Genomic DNA, 14675 nt, shown 5'->3' with positions numbered 1-14675 from the left:
GAAAATGTGAGTTCAAATTAGTTCTAAAAATAATAGTTTCTTCGATTTACAACTTTTGAAAAGATAATGATTCAGATCTACAGTAACCGTCTTAACAGATAGAGTTATTGATAAACAGATTTTTACTGTTGTGATATTAGTGTTTCTCACTTATAGACCTTTATATTTCCATTAAAGAAAATGCAGCAATTATTCACTTGTGTTTGGTTAAACCTACCATAGCGCCATTTTGCATAGTTGATGGGGTTGAAAAAAGACATAAGTTCATCAAGTTCAACCTGTGCTAAATTTAGACGACAGATACTTTATCCTATATTTGTACTTTAAGACTATTGATCCAGAGGAAGGCAAAAAAAGCTGTGTGTGCAGTGCACGCGCATAGTAAGTGAAACTTCTTTGACTTTTGTCACAGAAATTGTATTTGTGTTGGTGATGTTTTAATTAAAAATCAAAATACAAGTTCATTGACAAAACGCAAATAAATTTGACAGAATGCGCGTGCTCGGCACACATCCCCTGTATTAGCTATTTGCACTGATTGTTCGCGTGTGACCGAGTGTGCGCGCGTGTGACCGAGTGTGCGCGCGTGTGACCGAGTGTGCGCGCGTGTGACCGAGTGTGCGCGCGTGTGACCGAGTGTGCGCGCGTGTGACCGAGTGTGCGCGCGTGTGACCGAGTGTGCGCGCGTGTGACCGAGTGTGCGCGCGTGTGACCGAGTGTGCGCGCGTGTGACCGAGCGTGCGACTGTGACTGAGTGTGACCTTACATATCCCCTTGCACATCACCCCTCCTGCACATCACCCCTCCTGCACCTTGCATATCCCCCTGCACATCACCCCCCCCTCCACATCACCCCTCCTCCACATCACCCCTCCTGCACATCACCCTCCTTCACCTTATATATCCCCTTGCACATCACACATCCCCCCTGCACATCACACATCCCCCCTGCACATCACATATCACCCCCCCTGCACATCACCCCCCCCCCTGCACCTTACATCCCCCCCCTGCACCACCTCACCTCACATCACCTCCCCTCACCCCTGCACATCAAATCACGGCGGCAGAGCAGAACGCCAGCCTCCTCCTGCTCTGCTCCGTGAGGCTAATCAGGCCCCGCTCCCTCAGTCAGCGGGAGGGCGTGGCTTGAGCGCGAGTGCCTGTACGCGAGTGAGCCTAGCGGGGGGAGCTCTGTCTGAGTCTCCCGCCCGGCGGCAGGGGAGTGTCCAGCCCCGCGGCAGGGGAGTGTCCAGCCCCGCAGCAGAGGAGTCTCCCGCCCGGCGGCAGAGGAGTCTCCCGCCCGGCGGCAGGGGAGTGTCCAGCCCCGCGGCAGAGGAGTCTCCCGCCCGGCGGCAGAGGAGTCTCCCGCCCGGCAGCAGAGGAGTCTCCCGCCCGGCGGCAGAGGAGTGTCCAGCCCCGCGGCAGAGGAGTCTCCAGCCCGTGTATCCTGTGGCAGCATGCCCACCTGCGGAGGTATGTGTATGTATTTATGTGTGTTTGTTTGTGTCAGTGTGTTTGAGTGTGTTTGCTCCGGGGGCAGGGGGACTTGCAGGGTGCCGCTCGGTTCAAGCAGTAGATGCTGCCCCCATCACCGTGCAGCGGAAGCACTCGCCCCCGATGGAGTACAGAGCTTCTACTGTCATTTGAGCTTGGCGTGCGGCTGGGACAGAGAGCGGGCCTGGTCCCAGGAGCCAGTCGGGTTGTAGCAGGAGAGCTGGATGCCCCGGATGCCGCCCGTGCCCATCTCCAACTGGGGGAAATTGCTGCCGGCCGTTAGGAGCGGCGCATATGTCTGCGGCCGTGTGGGGGGAGCGGGGGCCATTAGGAGCGGCGCCGGCGGCTATCGCCGCCGCCGCCGCCACTTCTGATTTTTGAAGCGGGTGTGATGTCAGTGTTGCGGTCGGGCTGAGCCAGAACACAGCCCGGCCTCAACTGCCAGCACTGACGTCACATCCGTTTCATTTCTGTCTCCACAATTCTTTTTTGCCCCAGTTCGAATGAGGTGCCACTAAGGAAGTTTCACTTCAAAAAAATATATAAATACCAGTAAAATATAATCTAATGATATCTCATAAGGGGAAAAATAAATTCCTTCCTGACTCCAAATATTGACAATCAGATTACTCACTGGATCAATATCCTTCCCATGATTACTTATTTGGCATATACATGTTTACCTTTATGCCTCTTTAAAAAGATGCTTAACTTTTTTTAAGCATATCTATTGTATCTGCCCATCAGTGTCTCCATGGTAATAAATTCCAAATTTTAACAGCCCTTACTGTGAAGAATCCTCTATTTGTTGCTGGTGAAATCTCAATTCCTCCAACCCTAAGGGGATGACCTTGTGTCGTTTGTACTGCCCTTGGAATGAATAGTTATTTTGAAAGCTCCTCGTATTGTCCCTGAATATATGTGTATACTGTTATCATATCCCCTCTTAGGCTTGTTCTATAGTAGGTGCGGGCGCGCGCCTATGCGAACGCGCTTGCACGTGACGCATACTTTTTGTGTGTACGGTCCGTGCTGCCGGGAGCGACAGGTTTGCAGTGGTCTATGTGTTTGTATATATGTATATATGTGTGTGAGTGTGTGTGTGTGTATGAGGGTTGTGCGAGTTATTCATTCATTATATATATATATTTTTTAAATTTAAAAAAGACACATTGTGCAAGAATAAATAATTTATTAACATTGTGCACACACACACACACACACATATATTACAGCGGGCGTAGTGGAGCGAAAACTTACTTTTCGCAATCTTCCCCCGTCGGCCGGCTCCACGCTCACTACCGTGCACGCTGCGGTCCTAGTATTGGATGGCTGGCTATCCACAGCCAACTAAGTGGAGCGCGCACACCCACTATATTACGGGCCTTAGATGCCTCTTTTCTAATGTAAACAAATCGAAATTTAGTTAGCCTCTCCTCATAAGATTATCAGATTATCCATCCCCTATATTAACACATTCAAGGTGTGGTTTTACTAATGCTTTATAGATGGGCATAATTATGTTTACGTCACTTCCTTCCATTCCCCGTTTAATGCAAGATAAGACCTTGTTTGTTTTTGCAGCTATTGCATGACCTTGGGCAATATTGCTAAACCTGCTGTCTATAAACACTCCTTAATCCTTTCCCATCAAGGATTTTCCAAATTTATCCCCATTTAATTTGTAAATTGTCTGTTTAATCTTATTTCCCAAATGCATAACCTTACATTTATCTGTATTAAACCTCATCTGCCATTTCCCAGTCTATCCAATTCCCTCTGGAGAGAAATTACATCCTGCTCTGATTCTACTACCTTACACAATTTAGTGTCATCAGCAAAGATGGAGATTTTGCGCTCAATGCCAATCTCAAGGTCATTAATAAACAAGTTAAAAAAAAGAGGGGCCCCAGTATCGATCCCCAAGATACTCCACTCACAACTTGAGCCCAACCTGAAAAAGGTTCCATTTATGACAACTCTCTATGGTCTATCCTTCAACCAGTTTTTTAATTGAGGTGCAAATATTTTTACTGAGTCCAATTTGCCTTATTTTGTACACTAACCTCGTGTGGAACCGTATCATAGGCCTTTGCAAAATCTAAGTTGACCACATCAACTGCATTACCCTGGTCTAAATTCCTACTTACCTCCTCAAAGAAACAAATAAGATTAGTTTGGAACAACCTACCTTTCAGAAATCCATGCTATTACTAATAATTTTGTTTTCAATTAGGTATTCCTGAATTTTATTATCCCGTACTAAACCTTCAAGTAGCTTCCCACTATTGATGTCAGGCTTACAGGTCTGCAATTCCCTGGTTGTGATATATCTCCCTTTTTAAATATAGGTACCATGTCTGCTTTATAACTGGGGGGAGTCTCTAGCCTCACAAGGTGCAGGGCGCCTGCTTCAGGAAGGCTTACCCTGTCCGCTCCACGTCCAGGACCACCACAGTACTATTTCCGGGAGAAATACCTGGCTTTCCCCGTGTCTTTGGTGATTCTCATAACTTGGCCGAGACTGTAGAACTTTTCCTCAGCTAGGCCAGACTGCTCCGGCAACTCCGTGCCGAGTACTTTGCTATTCGGAGCAAAGCACTTTTGAAAACCCAGCCAGCGCTTCACCGGACCAAGTCCCAAGATCGTCTGTTTCTCTGATCGGGCAGTCCCCTTACATATACCTTGCTGTCCTATGTTTAACATGGAAGATGGACTAGCGAACAGAGAACAGATCCTAACTGCAAACAGCCAATCACAAACTGTAGGCTTGTCTTGCTGCGCGCGTCAGAGGAAGGGATGTGTCGAGGGGCTCAGGATGCCGGCAAGCAGGAAATTCGAACTGGCCAATGGGAACTGTGCCTACGAGCAATGGCTTCCCCTTGTCAGCCCCATACCTCCCAAATGGTAGGCTCCACCAGGTCTGGTTGAACAAAGTCTCCCCCAGGAGTTTTTGTCTCTACACCTGCTCCGCCCTTCCCCGTTTACCAAACGACCCGACACCTTTCGAATTCCTTCCTCCCCTTTGATCCAACATCTCTATGCAGACATCCTGGCTTATCGAATTACCAGGACTGTCATAATAGAGATGAATTCACATTTTAAAACATCTTTTTTTCCTCTAACCTGGGCTCGGGGATATGATGATAAAAAACTTAGCTTGGCGGGACGGGGAACACAATATTTCATAAAGAAAATACACTGGTAATACATGCACACGCGTACTCGCCGACCAGAGGTGATATGCGGGTAAAATGGGGGGACAACTGGCGCCTTTGTCCCACAATCTTTTTTACATGTTTTTATCACTTTTTCATCCAAATAGCCACTATGAAAGTCCCGCTCCCGAAGTCCCAGGTTTACAGTAGCACAGATAGGGTTACAACACAAACACCTTGTTCCCGGCTTATAGGACTGATAAGCCACCGGGGAACCACGGTTTTTAGGGGTACCAGCCGGGCTTCACCTTTATTATGAAGGCTGGCTACCCCCACTGTCACAACCTCTGTTAGCCCTGGATCTTGCAGTCAATAGGTAGGTGAATGGCAGGTGTGAATTCTTCCCCCATCTTTCTGTGCAATGTACATTTCTGTGGGTTACCACCTGCAACACTCATGGGGAGGAATACAGACATGCCATTCACCTACTCCTTGACTACAAGATCCAGGACTAACAGAGGTGATCCGAGGGACGTCCTTAAAGATACCTTTCAAGGCACTTTGTGCTCACATGACCTTGTGAATAGTGGCATTGTCCACATAATATTGATACCACATCATTAACCCCTTGACTTTAAAATTGTTACACTATTTATACATTTCTGTTTATATCTTCTATATGATCTGCGCTCCTCGAACTTCACCCTTTCAACTCATGAGGATACTTGGAGTATCCTATTGGGTCGACCAGCATTTCTATAATTTTATTGTAGTATCACATTGGATTTGTTTTATTTCACGCTATTCATCACTTTATTGGAGAGCACCTCAGTATTTTTTTTGCTCACAATTTGGTGGTCTACAGCATATCCCTACAAACATTTTCTTTGTACGTTTACCTCCACTGTAAATTTCTATCCACAAAGTCTCTACATTTTCCTCATTCCCTTAATAAACATCCTCCCTTAGAATAGGTTTTAGATCCGGTTTAACATATAAGAATACTCCACCTCTTCCATTTGCTTGATCCTTCTACAAAAAGGGAATAACCCTCTAAATACCCTGCCCAATCATGGAGTTTCATCCCACCATGTTTCAGTAATACCTATGATATCATGCACCCTTTTAGCAATTAGTTTTTTTTTCCCAGACCTTACTATTACCTTCTCTGTTTCTGTCTTTCTACTCCAATTGGATTTAGTCTTTAGAAGTTTCCTAATATATGCCACATCTGACAAATTCGCAATACAATACTGGTGAAATATAGATGATTGAATATAAATATTGTTAAAACTAGTTCAGCAAGTTATCATGGAAATGTTTATAAAAATCCAATACCGAAAGGATTTGAAGTTTTATTTCCTCTAGCTACTCCACTCTGTGAGATGTCATTATGTTCAACAAGAATTTGCAGACAAGCCCTTTCGCACTGCCTTACCTTTATTGGCTCGCTGATAAATACATGGTGACAAAAGGGTAAAGGAAACAATTTACAATCTCTCCCTCATTCAGAGACCCCAAAGAAAAGGAATGTGTGCTTCATTTCTAAAGAAAGAGAGGTAAACTATTTTCTTTTATCATGTTTAAATTTGTTTACGGTAGCCAAGTGAATGTTACAAATGCTTTAAAACCATTGTTTTTTGGTCAGCTACTAGGAATTGTTCCTTAAAGTGCAACAAACCTGCACCCAGCAACCAATTCCTAACATCATCCAGGCTTTGGTGGCCAAACAGGATCTGAGTTTGCACTGGTCAGAGAAAATAAAAGATTTTAGGACCGAGTTGTGTGCTAGCAAACTGTGCCCCAGTAGGCTTTGTTATCAGGATTCTGTTTTACTTATTTAACAAAAAATGGCAAGATTTCAAAGCTCTACCATTATGATATTATAGGCGATTAACAGTAATTACTGTTAATTACTACATCGCATAATTTTAGGAGACACATCTAGAATCTTTTAAGAGTTGGATACACACAAAAATAAAAAATACTTGGAGCCAGCGTTTTCTTAGGTGGGGGGATAATTAGGACTACCCCTTCCCATCAGCAGCTGTGTCTGTGTGGCTGTGACACACTGACACACACAGCCAGTCCCTCTGTGACACACACACACACCAACCACGAGAGCTCAGACTAGCGTGGCCTTTGCTTCCTGCTCTTGTTCTCCTCCCTCCCTGCTCTACTCACTGAGCTGTGAGCCACTGACTTGGCTTGTCAATCACCACTGCTGCCACTCAACACGCCACATCTGTGCGTGGTGTGTCATTCATCACTGCGCACAGCACTGGAGCCAGGGAGCACACCTCAAAAGCTATTGGCATAAACTGGTAAGTGCATGCATCATAAGAATAAAATAAACAGGTATCTTGGCCAAATCCAAAGATCCAGGCAAAAGATGAAGCAGCAAATCGGAGATGGGTATCAATACCTAACTGTGATGTGCTACTTCATCTTTTGCCTGGATCCTTGGGTTTGGATAAGTTAGGTATAGTAGGGCCCCACTAATACAGCGGGTTCCGTTCTATGGCCCCGCTGCAAAGCGAAAATCGCCGCACACAAAAGGGCCACGCTCCGGCAATGACTTTCTATTTGTCACCACACAGTCTAATTTGTAAAAAAAATGTCAAGCCCAACCCCCCAAAAAAAAAAACCACTACAAAAGAGTTTACCAGGTGTCAGAAGCAAGGATCAGCTGCGAGGGAACAATTTGTTCAGGTCAGCTCTTAATTCATTTTCGGGAGATTTCGGCTTTAATACTAGTTTACTTTAAGTTTCAACATATAAACTGTAGATGTTCCCAATCTATTTATTTGCAAACTGTTGAAAATTAATGTAGTTTTCCAGGTCCACTAAATTCAAACATACCCAGCTACTTTTGTTAGTTAATTTGTTTGACTAATGATGGCTTCATTATTATACTTTCAATTGACAAAACATTTCGCCTCTAGTTTTGAGGACTGACTGTTCGTAAGAATTGCAACAACTTTCGAGAGCTTTTATCATGAAAAAGTTAAACTTTTGAAAACATATTTTAAAATACTTCTATCTGTCCAGTTTTTTTTTTTTTTTTAAAATGCTGTCAATATTAAGGGGCAGTCCCTCCTTTGCCCTAGGAGGCGCTGCCCCTTTAAAAGTAGTCCCTTTCACGAGCACCACATCAGTTTTATTTAATGAGTTAGACCTTGATGAGTATGCTTAAGAAAGTAAGGCAAGCAGAAGTATATTTAAATACTATCCTAAAGCTGCCTTGGAAAACTTTATAAGCCTAGTAAACAGACTTGGTGGTTGTTTTAAATCACCTAATCTTCTACCTCTTATTTGTCTTACTGTAACACCTTCTTCCCCCGCCACTGGAATTGACAAAATAAGACTAACGGTCCCAATGTATATGAAAACACCAAATCATGGAAAAAATATATATTTTAAACACTTCTATTTATCAGATCTTTTTCAACAGTATAAAATCACAATGATTTAATCAATTAAATATATTGATACCATTAGTTCACTTTTGTTCTAAGTAAAACTGAACTTTTTAAAGCCGCAGTTCCACATTGCTTTCCGCTCCGGGAAACTCCTGGTTTCTTTGATACTTACCAGTTAAGGTAGCGCTGGTACTGTACCTCCTGGTATTTAAATCCCCTGGGTGGGCCAATAGGAAGCTGTAATGGAAGATGTAGCTTCCTATTGGCCCGTGTGACACAGGAAATTTAAACTGCCATTTTGTTTCCCCAGGAAGAGACTGCAACACACTACCTTCCCAACTAAATGGCTCTAGAAGCAGCAGATGTCAGCTCCTCTGACCCTCTAGTTCCCACCCTTCATTTATTTAAATAAGAAAAATAAAAAAAAATTAAGGAGAGGGAAGTTAACAATTACAATGTGGGGGCTGTTGCTTCAAGTTGCTGCAGTACTGTATGTTAGTTTTTACAGCTCTCATAATTATAACTTCAATTATGTTGAATGGGTCAGAGTGGTGTTAACATTGCTAATTTCTGATAAGTGAAAACAGATATTGACCAACTATATAGAAAGGAGGCATACAGTATGTCAATGTTTACTTTGCATGATATTTACAAATTGAAATATTCTAGTGCTACTAAACGGTCATTGTGGGGTCTCAAAATAAAGTGCTCTAGGTTGTGCCATGCATCATTCTGTCAACATTGCTGCTAAAAACAGACTATTCAATACAACTCAAGTCTCCAGGCATGTACCCTCCCCCACTTAAAAAAAAAAAAAAAGGAGTGAGGGGTTAAAAGTCGGATTCATGCGCTTTATTCATATTTTAAATCAGATCTGCAAACATGAGTCATAGTACCACAGAACAGTACCTAATTTACAGCAAACTTTAATATATAAGGCAGAGTAAAACAGATCAAAATAAATATCTGAATCCAAACATATAATGGTAAATTATTATTTATTTGCAATATGTATTAAGAAAGTTTTTTTCTTGTATAGCACTGACAGTGTATTCAGGGCTGTGCATACATTTTTTTGCAGGCACAAAGTCCCTGCTCTGTAGAGGTTGCACCCTATTTTTAGGTGTCTGAAGCACAGGGAGATAAAATAACTTGCCCAAGGTCACAAGGAGCCGACACCGGGATTTGATCAGGCTCCCTGCTTCAAACAGCGCCATTTTTTTTTCAGAGTCAGTGCTTTTACTCACTGAGCCACTCGGTCAGCATATTGTAAGTGTAATGCAGTTTGATAAGCCATTTAGTAACCTGAGGAGGTGCACAATCCATACACAGTTAGTTCCTCTTTTTTTTTTTTTAAATACCGTTTTTGAACCATATAATTTTTTTGTATATATTATTAAATTATGATGGAGGGCATTAATGCGGTACTTTTTTCTATTTTTGTGGTATCTATTTCTGCCATAAACTGCGTTGGAAAAATCCACTTGTCCGGTATGAGTGGAAATTAACGCCATGATTGAGTAGGGACCGGTTGCGTTTATGTAAATTATGCAGAGATTCGGGTGTGTTTGTGGGAATTGGTCTTGGGTATGGTAGAACCTTGGTGTGTGTGGGAAGGAGGCATACATCTGGTAGCATTTCTGCAAGTTATGACCCTACAGTATGTGTCAATCAGGCATGGATATTGCAGGACTTTGGGTTTGTTCGCGTAATTTAGGAATGGATCTCACTGTATTTGTGTAAATTAAGCATGGAGCCAACAGTATGTGTATGAATTATACATTAAAATCAGGCAAGATCCAGCAGTTCCGCTTTTTACTCACATCCTGAGACAAGTGGTGATGCAAATAACATTTAGGAGCTTTTACCAAGTGAGATTAAAATAAAAGACCCATGGTTGCTTTTGGGGTGCAAGGCTGAATTTGGGTATACTGTACTACAGAACAAGACAAAGAGAGAATGAGGTTGGCTTCTTAGAATTCCTGAGCATTGCTGGGTTCTTTCAGCTAGTTTAACATATATCAATATTACAAATTGAATTTGTAATACTACCATGTTGCTTCTCAACCATCGGAAAACTGACCCATCAGTTTTTCAAATGAAGACTGTCAAACCAGGAAGCACAAAATCGTATGAATTAATAAAAAAGGAAGGAAGAATATATAGTGTAATCGTTCCATTTACTATTCACAATAAGAAACCTATTCCTCTATGCACTCAATCTTTTGATGTATTGAAACTTTTGGATTATTAAATCTCCTTTGGTTATCAACTTCTACCAGAAGGAGATTTCATAATGAAAACTTTGAATACATCAAATGATTGTGCACTCACAAAGGAAAAGGTTTTTTCATTGTGAATAGTAGTTGGAATGCTCACACTATAGTCTTCTTCCTTCGTTTTTCTTGTGATTGTGCTCCTTGGTTGAAACAAAATAACACACTGACCAGATGCTTAAAAAAAAAAAAAAAAAAAAAAAAAAACTTTCATTTTTTAATTTGCACCAGCGATGGTGCAAATTATGGATGGTGCAACATTCACAGCACAGGAAACCTTTGCAAAAAAAAGTGTGTGTAATATATCAATGTGTAACTATGTCTCATTTTTAACATTGTGAAGTTGCAGGCATTCAAATGCGTAATATGCATGAAATCCCTACAGTGAAAATATACATATCACACACACACACACACACACACACACACACACACACACACACACAGCAACAATCTATATAGGAATATAAAAAACACTGTTCCCAAGTGGTCACCCATCCAAGTACTTAAACCATGCCCGATGTTGCTTAACTTTGGTGATCAGACTACAACTGGTGTGTTCAACATGGTATGGCCATTGCCAACAAAAATATTACTATTTTGTAATAAAAAGCAAAGTGTTAGGTAATGATTATAAGATTACTATGTAGTTGTATAAAAATAAAATAAAAAAAACTGGACAGATTGGGTAGATTCTTATAATACTTAGAACAGCGGTCATCCATCCAAGTACTAACTGCGCTGATCAGACGAGAACCAGTGGGTTCAACATGGTATGGTCGTTACCAACAAGTACTAACCGCGTACTAAAACGTTAGGTAATGATTACAAGATCGCAATACGATCGTACCAAAAAAAACTGACAAATTGGGTAGATACTTATAATACTTATATTATCATCATACTGATCGCTACAGCAAAGTGTGGATACTATTGTGAGTGATACTGCCGATCAACTTTTATTCCCAGAAGCATTCTTAAACAGTCTTACTCCAACCGGGATGCCTCCTCAACTGAAACGTAAAGTAGGAGCCGTGATCAAGCGCCTTAGAAACCGGCTGCCATTGAGAGGACTATGTAATGGTAAAAGACTTACTGTTACTCGAATACAAACACAATCAAAGCAAAAGTGATCGGTGCAGCAAACTCAAACAGTACTTATTCCAAGAATCACAATCATTCCAGACGACACAAATTTACCAGTTTCAAACTAAAACAATATGTCATACAGTTGTTTTTTCAATGTTAATCAATAAATCACAAGGCGAAATGTTTGATAAAATATGCCTTTACCTACCTTAGAAAGAATAGAAATTACTTGTGGCGCTCTAACCTAATCAGTGCAATATAAAAGTGCAAAATCTAGGTGATCCCTTTAAATGGACCTAAAGAAAGACCTACGGACCTACGGTATGTATGAAATATCACAATATACATGAAACAGAAATCATAACGTGACAAGTATGCAGTAAGGAATAACACCTTAAGGCCTCGTTCAGGGTGCCGGCTTCGGAGAGTTGGCGTGCTTACGTGCGCGCGGACGTCCGAAACAATGTATTTAAAGTTAATAGCGGTTGTCAGGGTAGCAGCTACCCTGTCGCCGAAGTACGGAGTTGACGCTTGCTACAGTTTCAATAAACAACTCAAGTTGTTTTTTCAAGCTGCAGCAGCGTCACTGGTACTTCGGCAGCCAATGAAATCATTCTTGAAAATGATTTCAACGGTGCAACACCGATCCCTAACCTCACCTCTGTAGCCCCACCTCCTGAAAGCTTGAAAAGGTCTGCTGGGAATGATGTGCACACATCGCCCAGCAGACTGCTGCGCACACATGCGCCCACCACCTCCTGTCTCTGGCACCCTGAACTCGGCCTTACCCATCCATCTAATATAATGATACACATGTGATTCAAGGTGAAAAAATTAAATAAGGATGTGAATAGTGCTATGTGAAATAAAACAACCGTTGATTGCAGCTCAAACCCTTCGTGCGAATTGCTTTCTCAATCCTTCCAATGTAGATTAAATGTCCAAGATGTGGGGCGCACAGGTGTTGTAACCAAAAAATATAAGACACAAAATAGTGCAATATGTCTGGTAACAAGAAACGATTAACACAACTTTGATGGGAATATACTCACATATTCCCCACTATCACAAGCATATCCCAAATCAGTGGCAATGATGGTAATGGTATGACCCGTTGGTAATTTCAGAGGAGATGACCTTATCAAAGAGAAGTTGAAAGGATCAAATAGTGCACACTGTAAACTGACTTTATCACATAAAGCAGAATAAAATTCAACACTCACATTGTGTCAAAAGTAAAAAAGTGTGGGTGCCACAAGTTCAACGGAGATACGAGGTGGATAGTAATCTCACCGCCTCCTCTCCTTCACAATCTCAGAGTCTCCCTGTGGAACCCCCGCAATTCCGTGTTGGGTCACCGTATGATAGGAGGGCGCCAGGGCAGTGAATCCTCTCATATGACGGAAAACTGCATGCGTTTCACAGCTGGCGGTTTCATTATGACTCCTTGTGGCACCCACGCTTTTTTACTTTTGACACAATGTGTGTACTGAATTTTATTTCGTTTTATGTGATAAAATCTGTTTATAGTCTGCACTATTTGGTGCTTTCTGCTTCTCTTTGATAAGGTCATCTCCTCTGAAATTACCAATGGTTCATACCAAAAGAACCCAGAATTTGACAAGTGTGTCTTTAGAGAAATCTTTGATTAAAAAATAGGTTTAAAAAAAAAAAAAAAAAAACCTTCAAGATCTGCTAGATCGGCATATGTTACGCCGGGTACAGCTAGTAAAATACAAGATTCTGGCAATTTACAGCACAGGTTAGTTAAACATGTGGTTACTAAACCAGTATTGTGAAGATCATTCCCCACTATCATACAGTACATCACAATCCAAACAAGAGATGCAAATTCTGATCCCAAGCAACTTAACCACCACATCCTACTCGCACCTATAAGAACGTATCTTCCAGTGACATCACCTCATACTACGGTCTCCCTGGTCACACAGCCATGGCTAGTCCCTACCACCCAAACAAGCGACAGACTGAAGTCCCCAATGCGGAGGCACCAAGCCTCGCTTGTGGCAAAAGGTTTTTACAGGCCCATCTAGAACTGCTTGTTAAGGAGATTCAGCACCCTACCCCTTACACGATTGCCTGTAACGGGGGATGGGTGATAGAGAAAATGAATTCTCATACAGAACACCGGCTAAGAATCACAAAGTTTAAGGCAGAATTAGAAAAGGGTGAAGCGAGACGGGCAAAGTGTATATTAAAGTGGAATTTTAAAAGGGCTTTCTGTATTTATGCAACAGACGTTAACAGAATCTTGCAGAAGCACCGAAGGAGGTCTCGTCGGGTTTAAATAACGGTTCTCATTGCAATAAGTGAAAAACCTAAAATAGCTGCGAGAAGAAAAAAAATCTTATCTTTCCTTATCCAGAGATGTCATTTCACTAGGGACTTGACACGGGTGGGGTTATGATACGAACTCCAAGGTTGACATAACATGACGGTGCAATAAAAAAAAGTTATGAACGATAAGTAAGCAGCAAGTCCCGAAAGCCTAGTGATACCCAAGCTATAGCAACCCCGCCCCCTCCCCCAAACTAAACTCACCGTACGCCCTGCAGAGGACCAACAAAACAAGGGCGCTGTGAGATCGCAGGAACAGATTTTCTCCCCGGTGAGCAGCCGAAGCTCTTCTCCACGCCATGATCGTGTGAGGATTGCTGCACAACTCCCTGTCTCCTTCCTCTCTCCTCATCGGTTACTGAAAACCGCAACTGCTGGCCCGGTCTCGCTGTAACACCACACGACTCCCAGCCTCTGCCTCACAATGCTTGGAGCTGAAAGGGGGGTGGAGACGCGCCACAGAACCCGAGCCGACTGGGAGGGGCCAGGCGAGACGGACCATAGAGGTCACCCGTGCACTGGTCTGGTTCTATCTACTCAGAGCATGGGCACCCCACAAAGGAGTGTGCGTGTCTGGCTGTCCTGGTGCATCCACTACGTTTGCAAATGAATCTGCTTTCGCTGCACGGGCGATCGACTTCTTTCCTTTCCAACCCCTTCCTTATTGCTATCGGGTCTGAGTTAAATCAGTGGCGATCAGAGTCCAAAGTGCGGAAGGCGAGAGAGGTAGAGTTCAGTAAAATGAGAGGCGGTTACGTATTCGCCACACGTCCCTGTACTACAAGGAAGCTGACCACAACACATATGATCCCCCCCCCCCCCCCCCCCGACAGAATAAGTGGTTGTAGGAGTACAATTTTGAACCCTTCCTCGAT

The 14675-nt window shown here is 42.8% G+C and overlaps 1 protein-coding gene across 3 annotated transcripts in view; it reads right to left on the bottom strand.

The window, feature by feature from the left end:
• The window catches only part of LOC142489190 (nectin-3-like), a 149338-nt gene extending 134761 nt beyond the window's left edge, over positions 1–14577 (bottom strand). For 2 of the 3 annotated variants that reach the window (XM_075589544.1, XM_075589545.1), the window contains exon 1: positions 14005–14577. In XM_075589544.1, the coding sequence (XP_075445659.1) occupies positions 14005–14152 (148 nt within the window). In that variant the 5' untranslated portion in view covers positions 14153–14577. The remainder of the gene's footprint in view (positions 1–14004) is intronic. The other variant, XM_075589543.1, reaches the window with a different exon arrangement.
• Positions 14578–14675: the final 98 nt, after the last annotated feature.

The sequence above is a fragment of the Ascaphus truei genome, chromosome 3 (genome assembly GCF_040206685.1).
Source record: "Ascaphus truei isolate aAscTru1 chromosome 3, aAscTru1.hap1, whole genome shotgun sequence".
Classification (NCBI taxonomy): domain Eukaryota; kingdom Metazoa; phylum Chordata; class Amphibia; order Anura; family Ascaphidae; genus Ascaphus; species Ascaphus truei.
The sequence above is the reverse complement of the archived record's forward strand: the minus strand, read 5'-3'. Positions and strand labels throughout refer to the sequence as shown.